Source organism: Salmo salar, chromosome 13, assembly GCF_965601325.2.
Source record: "Salmo salar chromosome 13, fSalSal1, whole genome shotgun sequence".
Lineage (NCBI taxonomy): Eukaryota > Metazoa > Chordata > Actinopteri > Salmoniformes > Salmonidae > Salmo > Salmo salar.
The window spans coordinates 58,923,251-58,941,478 of record NC_138303.1 but is presented as its reverse complement, the minus strand read 5'-3'; the positions used below and the strand labels follow the sequence as shown (position 1 = coordinate 58,941,478).

Below are 18,228 nucleotides of genomic sequence, written 5' to 3'. Positions count from 1 at the left end.
CTACACACAATACCCCATAATGACAAAGTCAAAACAGGTTTTTATACATTTTTGCAAATGTATAAAAAAAGAAGAAATATCGCATTTACTATGACATTCAGACCCTTCACTCAGTACTTTGTTGAAGCACGTTTGGCAGCAATTACAGCCTTGAGTCTTCTTGGGTATGACACTACAAGCTTGGAACACCTGTATTTGGAGAGTTTCTCCCATTCTCCTCTGCAGATCCTCTCAAGCTCTGTCAGGTTGGATGGGGAGTGTTGCTGCACAGCTATTTTCAAGTCTCTCCAGAGATGTTAGATTGGGTTCAAGTCCGGGCTCTGGCTGGGCCACTCAAGGACATTCAGAGACTTGTCCCGAAGCCAATCCTGCGTTGTCTTGGATGTGTGCTTAGGGTTGTTGTCCTGTTGGAAGGTGAACTTTGCCCCAGACTGAGGTCCTGAGCGCTCAGGGGCAGCTTTTCATCAAGGATCTCACTACTTTGCTCTGTTCATATTTCCCTCAATCCTGACTAGTCTCCCAGTCCCTGCAACTGAAAAACATCACCACAGCATTATGATGCCAGCACCATGCTTCACTGTAGGGATGGTGCCAGGTTTCCTCCAGACGCGACGCTTGGCATTCAGGCCAAATAGTTCAATCTTGGTTTCATCAGACCAGAGAATCTTGTTTCTCATGGTCTGAGAGTCTTTTAGGTACCTTTTGGCAAACTCCAAGCAGGCTGGTCATTTGCCTTTTCCTAAGGAGTCTGGCCACTCGACTATAAAATGTCTGACTGGTGGAGTGCTGCAGAGATGGTTATCCTTCTGGAAGGTTCTCCCATCTCCAGAGGAACTCTGTCAAAGTGACCATCGGGTTCTTGATCACTTCCCTAACCAAGGCCCTTCTTCCCCGATTCCTCAGCTTGGCCGTGCGGCCAACTCTAGGAAGAGTCTTGGTGGTTCCAAACTTCTTCCATTTAAGAATGATGGAAGCCACTGTGTTCTTGGGGACCTTCAATTCTGCAGACATTTTTTGGTACCCTTCCCCAGATCTATGCCTTGACACAATCATGTCTCGGAGCTCTACGGACAATTCCTTTGACCTCATTTTATTTAACCTTTATTTAACTAGGCAAGTAAGTTAAGAACAAATTCTTATTTACAATTAAGGCCTACCCCAGCCAAACCTGGTACAATTGTGCGCCGCCCAATTGGAGTCCCAATCACGGCCGGATGTGATGCAGCCTGGATTCGAACCAGGGACTGCAGTGATGCCTCTGGCACTGAGATGCATTGCCTTAGTCCACTGCGCCACTCGGAAGCCTCATGGCTTGGTTTTTTGCTGTGACATGCACTGTCAACTGTAGGACCTTATATAGACAAGTGTGTGCCTTTTCAAATCATGTCCAATCAATTTAATTTACCACAGGTAGACTCCAATCAAGTTGTAGAAACATCTCAAGGATGATCAATGGAAACAGGATGCACCTGAGCTCAATTTTGAGTCTCATAGCAAAGGGACTGAATACTTAAATAAATAAGGTATTTCAGTTGTACATTATTAATAAATTAGCAAACATTTCTACAAAACTGTTTTTGCTTTGTCATTATGGGGTATTGTGTGTAGATTGATAAGGGAAAAAACGATTTAATCCATTTTAGAATAAGGCTGTAACATAACTAAATGTGGAAAAGGTCAAGGGAAGGTAAAGGAAAGGGAGATACCTAGTCAGTTGGACAAATGAATGCATTCAACTGAAATGTGTCATCCGCATTTAACCGGATCCCTCAATCAGGTCTGAATACTTTCCGAATGCACTGTATATGAACATTATGGGTTGGACACAAAAATAGCAACACAGACACCACAGCCTTACGGAACACCATGAGACACTAGCCTACCCCTAGCTGGTGTAATACTAAGGCAACCTTTTCTGATTATTGTGTGAACCTAAAATGTCTCTCCTCTTAATCTTAAAAAAATTTAAGAATATTTGTTCAATAAAGTATTCTACTCAAATGAATTTTGAATAAAGAACCAAGTGGTATGCTTTTGTTCTAATATCTAGGCTATCCTATAGGTAAGGACAACACTTAAAAAGTCCACATGTTGTGTCAACAGAAGGATATACAAGTGTACTACTGCAGAACTCAATGTACATATCACCACAATAGATTTGCCTTTATGTATGTTCTACTATAGTCGGTCAACGAAGGGTAGGACTGTGCATGAATGGAGTTGTGTGCGTGAGTGTTTATTATGTCACCAACCTTCAACGGCCCTCTTGAAGAAGACCTTGCAGCTTCCGCAGGTGAGGACTCCATAGTGGCAGCCAGAGGCCTCGTCAGAACACACCAGGCAGATCTTATGGGTTGGACCGCTGTGCTTGGCAGGGGCTGAAGATGTGGAGCTGCTGGCCTCGGGTCTGGCCGTTGGACTGCAACACAACACAGAGGTCAATATATCACATCAACTCAAAATGTATTTATACATTTTTCAACAGCATTTATTTTTGCTTTTATCACAGATGAATATCGCTCAGATCCAGACAGCTTAAGGCTAGAGTCTTGCCTCGGGTCAGTTCACCACAGTTGAACGTCCCCCAAAAAAATCATCTGGCGGGTGGAATGAAAACATTATTGCTGCTCAGAACAATTATATTGCAGGTCGAAATGTTTCAAAACATTATTTTCTTTACTCAGGAGCTTCTTACGTTGAATTGTGTTGCAAATTCTATTAGGCTATGTGAGCGGTGAGGCAGACCTACCCTAGGCTACCAGCCACGCAGCGAGAGAGTGGAGCAGGGAACTGTCCATTAGTAGCCTATTTGTGTGGTGCTGGAACATTCATAATTTGTTGCTGCAGATGGAAGAGCTTTGTTCTCCTCTGCCACGTGACAATATGTCGCCAAGTTTGTTTTCCCTGACTCCAACCTCATGCGAAAATGGCGAACGTAACAGTTTGGAGTCATTGTGGACAAGGATGACAACAACCTGGTAGATGGATACACAGCCTGCAAAAATGCAAACAGATATTTGTTTACGATAATTCAGTTAATTATCAGTTTGGTCGGCGAGGGGCGGGTGCAGCTCCAAAAAACGGATCCGTGCAGAACTCTAATATAGGTAACTTCTGAGAGATTATTGAATGTCTTGTGCAAAAACAAATCAAATCCCCCAAAAATATCACTTGCGCCGAATACAACTAGTGTAGATTTTACAGTGAAATGCTTGCTTATGAACCTTTCCCAACAATGCAGAGTTTAAAAATAACAAAGAATTTAATTGTAACTGACAAGAGGAATACAATAAAATACACAAGAATGGAGCTATATACAGGAAGTACCAGATCAATGTACAGAGGTACAAGGTATTTGAGGTAGATATGTACATGAAGGCAGGGTAAAGTGACTAGGCATTCAGATAGATAATAATACAAGTAAAATAAAGAACAGAGTAGCAGCAGCAAATGATGAGTGCAAAAGTGTTTGTGTGTGTGTGTGTGGTGTGTGTGTGTGTGTGTGTGTGTGTGTGTGTGTGTGTGTGTACACTTGCGCGCACGTATGTGAATGTGTGATGGTTTTGTGTGGGAGTGACAGTGTAGGTTGTGTGTATACAGTGCATTCGGAGCCTGTAGGTCCGAGGGACGATGCTCCGGTAGCAGAGTGAACAGTCTTTGGCTTGGGAGTCTGGGAGTCTGGGAACTTTTCAGGAACTCGTAGGCCAATACAGCAGTAAGGCTATAACTTTCTTTGTCAACTAAGTCAAAATACATGAAGCTCACAAAAAAATTAAAAGTCAAAAATAAAAAATTCTGGTTCTTTCAATTGCATTCATCTCTCTACTCAACCTTTTCTATATGTCTTTAACTACTCTTTTTTTAGCAATTCCGCATTACATATGTTTACTAATGGTGACATACAGTTGAAGTTGGAAGTTTAAATGTATTTGGCTAAGGTGTATGTAAACTTAGTTTCACAATTCCTGACATTTAATCCTAATAAAAATTCCCTGTCTTAGGTCAGTTAGGATCAACACTTTATTTTAAGATTGTGAAATGTCAGAATAATAGTAGAGAGAATTATTTATTTCAGATTTTATTTATTTCATCACATTCCCAGGGGGTCAGAAGTGAACATACACTCAATTAGTATTTGGTAGCATTGCCTTTAAATTGTTTAACTTGGGTCAAACGGTTTGGGTAGCCTTCCACAAGCTTCCCACAATAAGTTGGATACATTTTGGAATATTCCTCCTGCCCACACATTTTACATGGGATTGAGGTCAAGGCGTTGTGATGGCCACTCCAATACCTTGACTTTGTTGTCCTTAAGCCATTTTGCCACAACTTTGGAAGTATGCTTGGGGTCATTGTCCATTTGGAAGACCCATTTGCGACCAAGCTTTAACTTCCTGACTGATGTCTTGAGATGTTGCATCAATATATCCACAATTTTCCTACCTCATGATGCCATCTATTTTGTTAAGTGCACCAGACCCTCCTGCAGCAAAGCACCCCAACAACCTGATGCTGCCACCCCTGTGCTTCATGGTTGGGATGGTGTTCTTCGGCTTGCAAGCCTCCCCCTTTTTCCTCCAAACATAACAATGGTCATTATGGCCGAACAATTCTATTTTTGTTTCATCAGACGAGAGGATATTTCTCCAAAAAGTACAAGCTTTGTCCCCATGTGTCCCCATACTTTTGTACCTGTTTCCGCCAGCATCTTCACAAGGTCCTTTATTGTTGTTCTGAGATTGATTTTCACTTTTCGCACCAAAGTTTGTTCCTCTCTAGGAGACAGAACGCGTCTCCTTCCTGAGCGGTATGATGGCCACGTGGTCCCATGGTGTTTATACTTGTGTACTATTGTTTGTACAGATGAACGTGGTAACTTCAGGCGTTTGGAAATTGCTCCCAAGGATGAACCAGACTTGGAGGTCTACAATTGTTTTCTGAGGTCTTGGCTGATTTCTTTTGATTTTCCCATGATGTCAAGCAAAGAGGGACTGAGTTTGAGGGTAGGCCTTGAAAGACATCCACAGGTAGACCTCCAATAGACTCAAATGATGTCAATTAGCCTATCAGAAGCTTCTAAAGCCATGACATCATTTTCTGACATTTTCCAAGCTGTTTAAAAGGCACAGTCAACTTAGTGTATGTAAACTTCTGACCCAATGGAATTGTGATACAGTGAATTATACGTGAAATAATCCATCTGTAAACAATTGTTGGAAAAATTACTTGTGTCATGCACAAAGTAGATGTCCTAACCGACTTGCCAAAACTCTAGTTTGTTTACAAGAAATTTGTGGAGTGGTTGAAAAACAAGTTTTAATGACTCCAACCTAAGTGTATGTAAACTTCTGACTTCAACTGTATATACCATTTCCAGCCTTTCATAATAAAATAAATTAGACTGCACACAATGCCCACAATTCTTCATTATCATTACACTATTGTTCTAAATTCAAATCATTCAGTTCATTGAAGTCACATAGACCATTATCAGTTTATATCTTGTTTGTGTAGCCCATTCATCCATTGATGACAGAATAGCATATTTTAATTTTACGTTTGTTAGGTTACTAGTTTTTGCTTAGTAGCCAGAGCAATGCTGCCACGCGAGTGGTCATATGCTGAATGCATGGACAGCACAGACATTTTTGGGAAAAGTGCAATTTGGAAATAGAGCTGCTTCTCTTGAATTTTGAGAATTATTTGACAAAAGGTGTCATAGAAACTTCAGAACATGCCTTTTCTGATACTATACAGAAATCTAAATGTTTTACCTGCATGTGACTGAAGGAGGATTAGATAAAGTGACGCTCCTTTCCCTGCATCTGTCAATTACAAGACGCGCCCATCTCTTCATGTACAATTTGACAACTGATAAACAAGATTAAATTGACAAACTTATTTGTGAAATTAGTTTTGGTATAGTTAAGGTGTAGTTTCGATGGGCCAGCTGTGCAGGCTGACTGGCATTATTTGTTTCCTACTCATCCATTTTGATAGAGTCAAGAATACGTTTTGCATTATTCTAAAAGCCTACTGCAACGCAGTGGCATGTTTTCTTTCCCTTACAATACATTTGATTAGTAATATAGTTACAGTAAATTAAACAGTTCTGTAACAACTAATTTTTAGAAAGTAAAATTTAAGAGAATGGTATCAACCAGCAAGGTGAGGTGCACTATCCAATTATTAACATGAGCACCAACGCTGATAAATAAGCATAACACAAACTCATCATTAAACTACTGTTGTTCTAAATTAAAATCAACCTCTTCACCCTCATCATTCCGTTAGGCCGAATTTAAATTTGATTGTGAAGTAACTTGCACAATTATCGGCCATTCCATTCAGTGGGCTGCCATTGTTTGGTTAACTGGATAGAGTCAAGGACATGTTTTGCATTATTCTTAAATTCTACTGCAACATGTAGCATGTTTTCCTTTCCATTAGAATACATTTAATTAGTAGAGTTATATTATATAAAAAACAGTCCCATAACAGCTGATTTTTACAGAATAAAACGTAAAAGAGAATTGTATCAATGCCCAAGGCACGCAGTCAAATTGTTTGCTGCTGATGAATAGGCATAACACAAAATCATTACACTATTGCCTTTCTAAATAAAAAAAATAAAAAATCAACCTCTTCACCCTCCTGATCATTCAGTTAGGCCTAATTAAAATGAAATTGTGCAGAACGATGCACAATTATTGCCCATTCATTCGTCATTAACTTAGTAAGGAGAGAGAGATGCATTAGCACCTGGCTGGGTACCAACATCCTACAGCACAATGTCTTGAAGGGTATATTTGGGAATGGGTGATATATATATATATATATATATATATATATATATAAATAAAAAAACTGGTAAAAAGGCTCTAAATACTTTCGGTTTGTTCCTCAAAAATGCAGTGTATGATATACCATTTTGTAGCTGAGACTACTTTTATCCAATATAAAAAATACAATTTCATTCACAGACCGAATCCAGGTTGTGTGTCACAAATGTATTGAGCATGTCAAATGAGACTTTGCTAGTCCCCCTAAAGTTTAGCAGGTATTGATAGTAAGGCTGTCAAAGTGCACCTGGTGGGTACTCTCATCCTTTCCCCAAGTAATTCAAATACTGAGCTACATTGTTTGCTCCAAAATATTGGGAAACTATATTATACTAACAAAATTGCTCAGAGAATGATATTTTAACATTTATTTTTCTCAAAAAAGGTTTTCAGTACCTTCCAATACCTCACCTTGTGAGGATAATGTCACTGAGACTTTTTCTAAAATGAATCTTAGACCATTCCGCCATACAGAATCCTTACCATCTGTGAGGTTTAAGGCTAGTTGAGAGCTCCATGAACACGGTTATGCCTCAAATCTTTATTAACGTTTTCATTTCAGATCCCACTGTATTTCACTGCACCCAGGGGTCTGGAAAAAAGATCCTTAAAGAATGCAAACCAAAAAATACCAGGAAAAAGAGGACGGTCTGTGTTGGTGTACTCTATTTGCTAAACATAATACAACAGGCTGAAAACAAGGGTTTTTCAGAGCTCTTCCCAGCCAATCCCGTCCCACTACAAGCAGCGAGTATAAAGGAGGTCAGGCAAATCATGGGATAATCCGATTCATTTACTCAAAGACAGCCAGACACATACATATCTCTGTGTTGCACTGCCCTGTCAATTAAAGGGGCCTTTGGTCACTGGAGAGGAACCTTATGAGCATTATAAAGCTTCCCTTGTTTGCCAACTCGTGATGCATTCACGAAGCCAGACTGGGCTGAGTGAGGATTTTTAACACAACATTAACAGCCATTGGACTACCAGGCTATTGTAAAGATGGGGACTAAAAACTAAATCTAGCCTACAGAATCACCATATCAACCCATTTCAGAGGTTTTTCTGCCTGAAGCTAAATTTGAAACCTGGGAAAGAATAGTGACTAACAGCGACTAGTGACTATTGAAAGCACTTCAACTTCCTCCAGGGTTGGACGTGGTGTGTGTGACTTTGCTCGTTAACTAATAAAGGGTTACTATCAAAGCATCTATGTAGTGGGAAGAAGAAAAAAAAAAAATCGCGATGTTACATAAATCACAATATTATTTGCGGACAATATTATATTGATATTTAACTCCAAGTATCGATTTGTGAAAACGATAACTATGTATATATATATTTTTAATGGTAGGTAACGTTGTCTAGTACTAGTCGGCTGTACCTACGCACAAACTTTCATCCTATAGCTTCTTCTCCATCTTTTTAAATAGAGAGCCCACATGTTTTTAGCCCTTATTTCCCTGACTGATAAATTTGTTCTGTTGCTCTCTCTAGTCTCTCTGCAGCAGACGCACTGAGTATACCAAGACACACTGAGGAGACCCCCCACCCACCCTCAATTTTAGGGGGCATGGACTCGAAAAGCATTCCACAGGGATGCTGGCCCATGTTGACACTCCAATGCCTCCCACAGTTGTGTCAAGTCGGCTGGATGTGCTTTAGGTGGTGGACCATTCTTGATACACACGGGAAACTTTTGAGCTTGAAAAACCCAGCAGTGATGCAGTTCTTGACACAAACCATTGCGCCTGACACCTACCACCATACCCCGTTCAAAGGCCCTTACATTTTATGTCTTGCCCATTTACCCTCTGAATGGCACACATGCACAATCCATGTCTCAAGGATTAAAAATTATTATTTAACACATCTCCTCCCCTTCATCTACACTGATTGATGTGGATTTAACAAGTGACATTAATATGAAATCATAACTTTCACCTGCTCAGTCTGTCAGGGAACGAGCAGGTATTCTTAATGTTTTATATACTCAGTGTATAGTGAGCAATATGTTTGGAACATCAAATCGCAATATCGAATCGACACCTAAGTATCATGATACTAACGTATCGTTAGGTCCCTGGCAATACCCAGCCCTACACCCCTGCCATGTTTCTCATTACCCACAATTTCCACTGACGCTGCCAATGAAAGACGGAACTTTCATTGAGAAACTAAAATAGCTCTGGAACGGCTCCATCTTTTAGATTAATTGGCCTTTTCACAAGGGGTAAACAACATATTTCAAGGTCCTAAAATATATTTGTACCAGAATGCTAAGCAGGGAATCAATTCAAGTGCTACAGCCCAATCGAATGGCTTATTTGAGACTAACTATTTTACAGTAGTAAAGCAAGGAGGGGCAAAATGCAAGTGAAGATTGCCAGATGGACTGGGGAGAGAGAGGTGAGGCATGAAAGGGCAGGCCAAGAGCCAGAAACAGGAGAATCTGCTCACAAAATGGCTACTGCTCCCATTTTAGAGAATCAACATGAGGACAAATATCTCCAGGAAAGCATGCAGCCTGTGGAGGGATGCCAATGGCACCGTCCGGGAGCATACCAGTCCTTTTCAATCTGTCACTTCTGCCCCTGCACTAGATCAACAGCAGTCTCCTTTTCAAGCACACTCATATTTTGCAGAACGTATTAATTTGAGGGATGTCTGGCCTTCCTCAGTCAGAGACTGTTAGGTAACAATAGTCCTAGGTTGTTTCCCAAATGGAACCCTATTCCCTTCCCTATATAGCGCACTATTTTCACCAGAGTCCTATGTGCGCTGGTTAAAAGTAGTGCACTACATAGGACATATGGTGCCATTTGGGATGCAACTTAAGAGAGGGTATCCTGTAATGGAGCTGTTTATTGCCTGCGTCCAGTGATAAAAGATGTTCATGTCTTCAGTGCTGGGGACCTTGCTTTGCTCCCCCAGATTAAATTTGCTCCTGACACCTCTTATGTGCTAAAGCAGACGGATGACGCGGGCTCCAGAGCACAAAGCGCCATTTCCCTGTTGCCCTTATGCGATTACCTTCCATTTAGCACATTAATGCTTTAGCCATGGTCGATGGAAACTTCTGCTTTATCGTATGTGACTGGAGACAGAAAACACCACAGGCCAGACTTTGTGCCTCTGTTTTACTCAAAGCAAGTTGTAAAAGATGTATCACTAGTTGTGTTGACGATTAAAAATAGTTGCCAATTGTGTGTGTAACTATTATTTGTGTTATTACATTGTAGTTAAGACTGTACTACTTGCTGCCTAAAGCAGGGGAGAGGAGTAGCCCGTTTTAAGACATACAGGAGAGAAGAAAACAGTGCAATATACATTTTTACATAAAAAATAAACATACAAATCTCATGATATAAACATCCCTCAGTTTAAACGAAAAACTAAATTGCATAAGCACAAAAGTTTGCAATACAAAACGTACCCAAAACAGAGAGGGAGAGATGAAGATAGCAAAAAGGGGGGAGATGGAGACAGAGAGAGTCAAAATGTGATACTCAAAAGGTTATGCTACAGTACTTACAGTGCCTTCAGAAAGTATTCATAATCCTTGATTTATTCCACAGTTGTACTACAGCTGGAATTCAAAATAGATTAAATGTATCTTTCCCCCTCATCCATCTACAAACAATAGCCCATAATGACAAAGTCAACATATGTTTATTATTTTTCGAAATATTATTCTAAATGAAAACAGAAATACCTCATATTTCGTACCAGTCAAAAGTTTGGACACACCTACTCATTCAAGGGTTTTTCTTTATTTGTAACATTTTCTACATTGTAGAATAATAGAGAAGACATCGAAACTATGAAATGACACATACAGAATCACGTAGTAACCAAAAAAGTGTTAAACAAATCGAAATATATTTTAGATTCTTCAAAGTAGCCACCCTTTGCCTTGATGACAGCTTTGTACACTCCTGGCGTTCTCTCAACAAGCTTCACCTAGAATGCTTTTCCAAAAGTCTTGAAGGAGATCCCACATATGCTGAGCACTTGTTGGCTGCTTTTCCTTCACTCTGCGGTCCAACTCATCCCAAACATCTCAATTTGGTTGAGGTCGGGTGATTGTGGCAGGTTAAGTGTGCCTTGAATTCTAAATAAATCACTGAGTGTCACCAGCAAAGCACCCCCTCACACCTCCTCCGCCATGCTTCACGGTGGGAACTACACATGCGGAAATCATCTGGAACCAAAAATCTCAATGGTCTAATGTCCATTGCTCGTGTTTCTTGGCCAAAGCAAGTCTCTTCTTCTTATTGGTGTCCTTTAGTAGTGGTTTCCTTGCAGCAATTCGACCATGAAGGCCTGATTCACGCAGTCTCCTCTGAACAGCTGATGTTGAGATGTGTCTGCTACTTGAACTCTGAAGCATTAAATTTGGGCTGCAATCTGAGGTGCAGTTAACTCTAATGAATTTATCCTCTGCACCTTCCTTTCCTGTGGCGGTCTTCATGAGAGCCAGTTTCAGCATAGCGCTTGATGGGTTTTGCTACTGCACTTAAAGAAACATTCAAAGTTCTTGAAATTTTCCGGACTGACTTACCTTCGTGTAATGATGGACTATCGTTCTCTTTGCTAATCTGAGCTGTTCTTGCCATAATATGGACGTGGTCTGCTACCAAATGCTACCTTGTCACAACACAACTGATTGACTCAAACGCATTAAGGAAAGAAATTCCACGAATTAACTTTTACCAAGGCACACCTGTTAATTGAAATGCATTCCAGGTGACTACCTCATGAAGCTGGTTGAGAGAATGCCAAGAGTGTGCAAAGCTGTCATCAAGACAAAGGGTGGCTACTTTAAACAATATAAAATATATTTTGATTTGTTTAACATTTTTGGTTACTACATGATTCCATGTATTATTTCATAGTTTCGATGTCTTCACTACTGTTATACAATGTAGAAAATAGTACAAATAAAGAAAACCCTGGAATGAGTCGGTGTCCAAACTTTTGACTGGTACTGTATTTACACATCCTGAGTCAATACATGTTAGAATCACCGTCAGCAGTGATTACAGTTGTGAGTCTTTCTGGGTAAGTCTCTAAGGGCTTTGCTTACCTAGATTGTACATTTCTACATTATACATTTTTTTAATTCTTCAAGCTCTGTCAAGTTGGTTGTTGATCATTACTAGACAGCCTTTTTCAAATCTTGCCATCGATTTTCAAGCCGATTTAAATCAAAACTGTAACTAGGCCACTAGGAACATTCAATGTCGTCTTGGTAAGCAACTCCAATGGATATTAGGTCTTGTGTTTTAGGTTACTGTCCTACTAAAGGTGAATTTGTCTCCCAGTGTCTGCTGGAAAGCACACTGAACCAGGTTCCTTTAGGATTTTGCCTGTGATTAGCTTTACTCAGTTTATTTTTATCCTAAAAAAAACTCCCTAGTCTTACCTGATGACAAGCATACCCATTACATGACGCAGCCACCACCATGCTTGAAAATATGAAGATTGGTACTGTACTTAGTGAGGTGTTGTATTCGCCCCAAACATAAAGCTTTGTGTCCTTTGCCACATATTTTGCAGTGCCTTATTGCAAACAGGATGCCTGAATATTCATCTTCTGTACAGGTTTCCTTCTTTTCACTCTGTCATTTAGGCTATGATTGTGGAGTAACTAAAATGTTGATCCATCCACAGTTTTCTCCTATCACAGCCACTAAACTCACTGTTTTAAAGTCACCATTGGCCTCATGGTGAAATAACTTGAGTGGTTTCCTTCCTCTCTGGCAAGTTAGGAAGGACGCCTGTATCTTTGTAGCGACTGGGTGTATTGATGCACCATCCAAAGTGTAATTAATAACTTCACCGTGCTCAAAAGGGACATTCAATGTATGTTTGTTTTTTTACCCATCTACTAATAGGTACCCTTTCTTCATTGGAAAACCTCCCTGGTTTTTGTGGTTGAATCTGTGTTTGAAATTCACAGCTCAACTGAGGGACCTTACCAATTATTGTATGTGTGGGGTACAGAGATGAGGTAGTCACTCAAAAATCATGTTAAACTCTATTATTGCACACAGATTGAGTCCATGCAACTTATTATGTGACTCGTTAAGCAAATGTTTACTCCTGAACTCATTTTAAGGCTTCCCATCACAAAGGGGTTGAATACTTACAGTCAAGACGTTCTTGCTTCTCATTCATTCATCAATTTCTAAAAACTAAAAATCTAAATTTTATCCATTTTAAATTCAAGCTATAACAAGAAAATGTGGTAAAAGTCAAGGGGTGTGAATACTTTCTGAAGGCACTATATCGTGGGGCTGAGGATGGGTCAATATGGCTGCGTTTACACAGGCAGCCCATATTCTAATCGTTTTTCGCTCTGAAAAAGATCTGATGTGACCAATAAGTGAACAAAGATCAGAATTGGTCTGCCTGTGTAAACACAGCCTATGACATTTGATTCTGACACCAACAAATGGTCAATCTGGTCTTGTGGTGAAGGAAAGCCGTCAGCATACACTTAATGAAGCCGAATATGTAAGTGCCATTAAGAAAAGAGGGGGAGATACAGCGAGAGAGAGAATGAGATACAGCACCTCCATTGTCTTACTCCCTTTTGTTTTTCTCTCCTCAAAGCCTGTCTCTATGACTAATAGTGGAGAGGAGACATGAAAATGTTTTCCAAATACAGTATGTGAGGAGGCAAGCAGCTCTCAGCTATGTAGGTCAGTGTGACTATGTTTAACCATGACAAAGCGCAAACACTGTGCACATGCTGTCATATTAAGGACCTCAATCCTCTGTGTGTAACCCCCAGGTAATGGACAGAACAGTATGCATTCATTTGACATTTATCAGCGAAGGGTAGGCTTTTCAAAGCCAAGGCCTTAACCTGGAAAACACAAAATTAGTGTTTGTGTTAAAGTATTATTTTACTGTTAAAATAGGTCTCCAGAATATTATTATTTCGTTCAATAGAGATGAATTTGCCTACATCTTTATGTCCACTAACACTAATGTTTTTCTCTGCACTGTTGGGAAGTAAGCATTTCACTGTTAGTCTACACAAATACAATTTGATTTGATTTATAGATCAATTTATTTGGGGTTAATACAGCACCTGAGTAAGTGGAAACTCAAAATACATTAGCTAAATATAATACCCACTGCTAGTAGCCATGTATTAATAACAGAAAAGTGAATCTCCTAAATAACTTTGCAGTTGTAGCCTACTACCCAATTAGACCTATGCAATCGCAAAAGGCTGTTGCGCATTTCGCATGCTCTGTATCTCAAAGCCATGTCAAATATACTGGTGGTAAAATAGTTGCCATTGAGCTCAATATGAGAGTTGAGAAATAAAAAGTATACCTACAGAGAACCACCTCTATTCAACTGTGACAATAGCGGTACACATGATAGCTGTGTTTTGAACTGTTCTACAAAATCAGAAAACTTCTCCTGGAGCATTTTTTTTTCCCTACCCAGAAAGGTAGCGAGTGACTCACTGACCACAGCAGCAGGCTACAGCGAAACAGGTACACACACTTTCATGTTTTATTTTGTATTTTATTTACACCTTTATTTAACTAGGCAAGTCAGTTAAGAACAAATCCTTATTGACAATGACGGCCTACCCCGGCCAAACCCTATGGGACTGAAAATCACAGCCGGATGTGTTTCAGGCTGGATTCGAACCAGGTACTGTACTGCCTCTTGCACTGAGATGCAGTGCTTTAGACCGCTGTGCCACTTGGGAGCCCATCCACTAAAGGAATCGTTAGGATTAGGGATTTACCGGTTTCACGATAAACCACAGTAAAATTGGGTTTTGTTTTGTGTGAAAACACGGCGGGAGGCAGTGACAGCGTTCAGGAGATTTTTCAGCCTTTTAAGAGGACTAAATCTGAAGTGTGGTCGTATTTTGGGTTTTACAAGAGTGCTGAGGGAAACTTAAATCGAAGATGGTCACCCTGTCTGCAGAACATGCAATTTTTTTTATTTATAAATAAATCGCTGCAAAAGGGGGCAACACTTCAGAGTCATTTTTGTGACCACCACCCACTACTTTATAGCAAATGAAAGGTAAGTTAACTTTTAGCTCAATGCATGATGTGAGGACTTCGGAAAGGGGGAAAACGTCATGGTTTGTCTGTCTAACTTGCTAATAGCTTGTCAATAATGTAAACTGAAGCTTTCAGTGTTGCCTACTCTTGTAAAAACACTACTCGTTGTTCTGCTGATGTGTGCGTCGTGTGTCTGCAGACTCTATTCCCCCATTGCACACGATAACACGTTATGTAGTTTAGTCACCCACCCAACATATTTTGTTCATTTAAAATCCTGCAGACGTCTACTTGGTTGTAAAAGTGTTCCAACAGGAGAAACACTATAGACTCCTATACTCGACTCCTGTATTTATGTCAATTGTTGGGCTCATTGCAAATACTATCACTGTCTTCTTAAGACTCATTTGTATTTATGTAAATTGTGCATGGGGTCATTGCATATACTCAAATGCAACACAGAAGATAGACTGCGTGTGTGCAAGTGAATAATAATAATAAAACATTTGCTATTCCCTTGTTTACAGAGTGGGCGTGCTGCAGGCAAACCCAGTGATGCTACTGGTCCCTCATCTACAGTTGTGACACAGACACTCCAGTAAGCATTTAAAAAAGGCAGGCTGCTTACGCACCCTCACCAAAAAAATGCTCAAGACCTCACTGCAGCCCTTTCATATTACATTGCAAAAGACATGATGCAATTTCATATTGTTGAGAAGCCTGGCTTTCTGAGGCTGATGGAGGTTGCCGTGCCTCACTACAAAGTGAGTGCTGCTAATTTTGTGTTGTTAGTTTATTTGATTAGCTTACTTAAGGTTGTGTTCATTTAAACCTGCACTAGGGAAACGTTTACCTCTCATGGCCAGATGGTGCCATCTTTAATGTTAATGCTATTATTTTAATGTTTATGCACACAAAAAGTGCATAGTGCTGCTAATTGTATTTGTTGTTTGTTGGTTTTCAATATAAAACTTGGTGAAATGATTTCAGTGTGTGTATATCAGTATTTTCTGAAAATTTCCAGCACATTTTAACAATACTGCAATAATACTGATAACTGTGATAATTGTCACTATAATCGTGATATGACATTTTCATACCGTTTCATCTCCAATTAGGATAATGCACTTTACTGTTTCACCAAATCATGGTTTTAACCTCCGAAAAAATAGGCAGTTTTGTGTAAGGCGACTTATCTTTAACTTGCAGAACCAATGCAACCAATACATTTTTTTACTTGCACGGCCAAAGTCAAAGGTTCACGAAATGCGATTACATGGTTGCAGTTTGGAGCCCTGCATATAGGCCTATGAAAAGCAGTTGACCTTATTCAACCATCAGAATGAAGCCTTAAAATACCAAGCTGTTTCTCTGCTACATAATGACACAACACAGGGCAAGTCAATAAAAACTCTTTACAAATGGTTGATTTATCTAGCCTAGTTGGGCGGGCAGCAAACTTTAGCCCATAGTCCATAAGGACAAGGGCCAGCCAGGCAATTTATTATGCGTCCTGATTTCAATAACAGTAACAGGCCCTAGTGAAGTCTACTCTCGTTCGCCACTGCCTATCATGAACCTATACAAAATACTTCCTCATGGGATCTTACACAAATACAATGTTATTTTTCAACAACAAAAATTACTACATGGTTGGAGAGTTATTTATCCAATAGAACCCAGAGAGTGTTCTTCAACGGAAACTTCTCTAACATCAGATATGTACAGTGTGGTATCCCTCAGGGCAGTTGGCTTCGGCAGTTAACTTTTTATTTTACAAATGGTTTGCCTCGTCTTTAAAGATGCTAAAATTACTATGTAGACTGATTACTGCACACTACACACATCAGAACCTACAGCCAGTGAGCTCACAGACTCTTAGCAAGGAGTTACATTCAGTGTCAGAACGGATAATTAACAATAAACTGGTCTTACATACATCTAAAAACCAAAAGCATTGCATTTGCTTCAAAGCATTCTCTTAGACCTAAACCTAATGTGTAGTTGTGCATTAAGGGTGTGACCATTGAACAACTTGAAAAAGCTGAACTCCTAGGAGTAACATTGGATTGTCAGTAATCATGGCAAAGTTATTGACAAAGTTGGTGTGAAGATGGGGAGAGGTATGTCTGTTTTAAAAATAAGTTCTGTGTTTTGATACAAAGATAAACTGTACTAGTTGTTCAGGCTCTGATCTTGTCCCATCTTGATTTCTGTCCGGTAATATGGTCAGGTGCAGCTAAAGACCAAGCACAGCCATCTCAAAACAAAGCAGCACACCTTGCCCTTAACTGCAAAGACAGAACTAAACATCAACATGCATGATAGTATTTCATGGTTGAGGAGAAATGTAATACTTCACTTCTAGTCTAAGAACCATTGGTTTGAAAATGCGTAACCACTTGCAAACACTTCAAACATATATACAATGCCATCGGGAAAGTATTCAGACCCCTTGACTTTTTCCACATTTTGTTATGTTACAGCCTTATTCTAAAATTGATCAAATTGTTTTTTTCCCCTCATCTACACATAATAACCCATAATGGAGGTTTGACTATAACAACGTTACTTTGAATTGAATGTAATATCTTAAGTTGTTCTTGTCTATAACTAACTATTTGAATGTTTTATGTGGACCCCAGGAAGAGTAGTTGCATGTGCAGTAGCTAATGGGGATCCTAATAAACGAAAACATATCATTCCACACATACACTTAACTGTGAAAAGGTGCTGTCGGGGCATTTCCACCATTACCACTGAAAAGAGCAGCACAGTGGAGTAAGGGATGTTGCATGGGTCTCTTCTGAGATTTCACAACAGAGAGACCGATGGAAAGGGGCGGATAGCGAGATATTAAGAGAGAGGGCGAGAGCAATACATGGCTTGAGTGCTAAATATTGAATGAGGGAGAGAGATAAATATTTAGGGGGGAGGGGGGGCGATGGAGAAAACCCAAGATTCAAACCAAAGTAACAGTTAGTACCAGGGCGCAGAGGGAATGCCCGTTTACTGGAGTGCAGAAATATATGGAGAGACAAAGATTACAACCTATCATTTTTATTTCCTATGGGACGGGCAATGGAGCATGATTTTGATCAAGATCTTTGGCCCTGCCCGAGGGAAGAGGAGCGTCTCATGGATGTTAGCTTTCACTCAGGTGAACTCAGTGACTTCAATATAAAACTGTACAATGCAGACAGGGCCAAGGACCTCGATAAGGTTACCAACAGCGATTAACTGCAAACAGCTGTGCCAGTCCCTGGAAGTGTGACCTAAATTATGCTGATTAAACCGCTATAAGGACATCACCAATAGCCGTGTCCGCACAGGGT

At 40.0% G+C, this 18,228-nt stretch overlaps 1 protein-coding gene across 4 annotated transcripts in view; it reads right to left on the bottom strand.

Annotated features, from left to right (window-relative positions):
* The window catches only part of LOC106567492 (glucocorticoid receptor), a 103,541-nt gene that overhangs the window by 27,728 nt on the left and 57,585 nt on the right, over window positions 1–18,228 (bottom strand). For all 4 annotated transcript variants that reach the window (XR_001320085.3, XM_014136782.3, XM_014136783.3 and 1 more), the window contains exon 3: window positions 2,253–2,419. Coding sequence is in view for 3 of the 4 variants with exons in the window: in XM_014136782.3 (XP_013992257.1) it covers window positions 2,253–2,419 (167 nt within the window). In the remaining variant the exon portion in view is untranslated. The remainder of the gene's footprint in view (window positions 1–2,252; window positions 2,420–18,228) is intronic.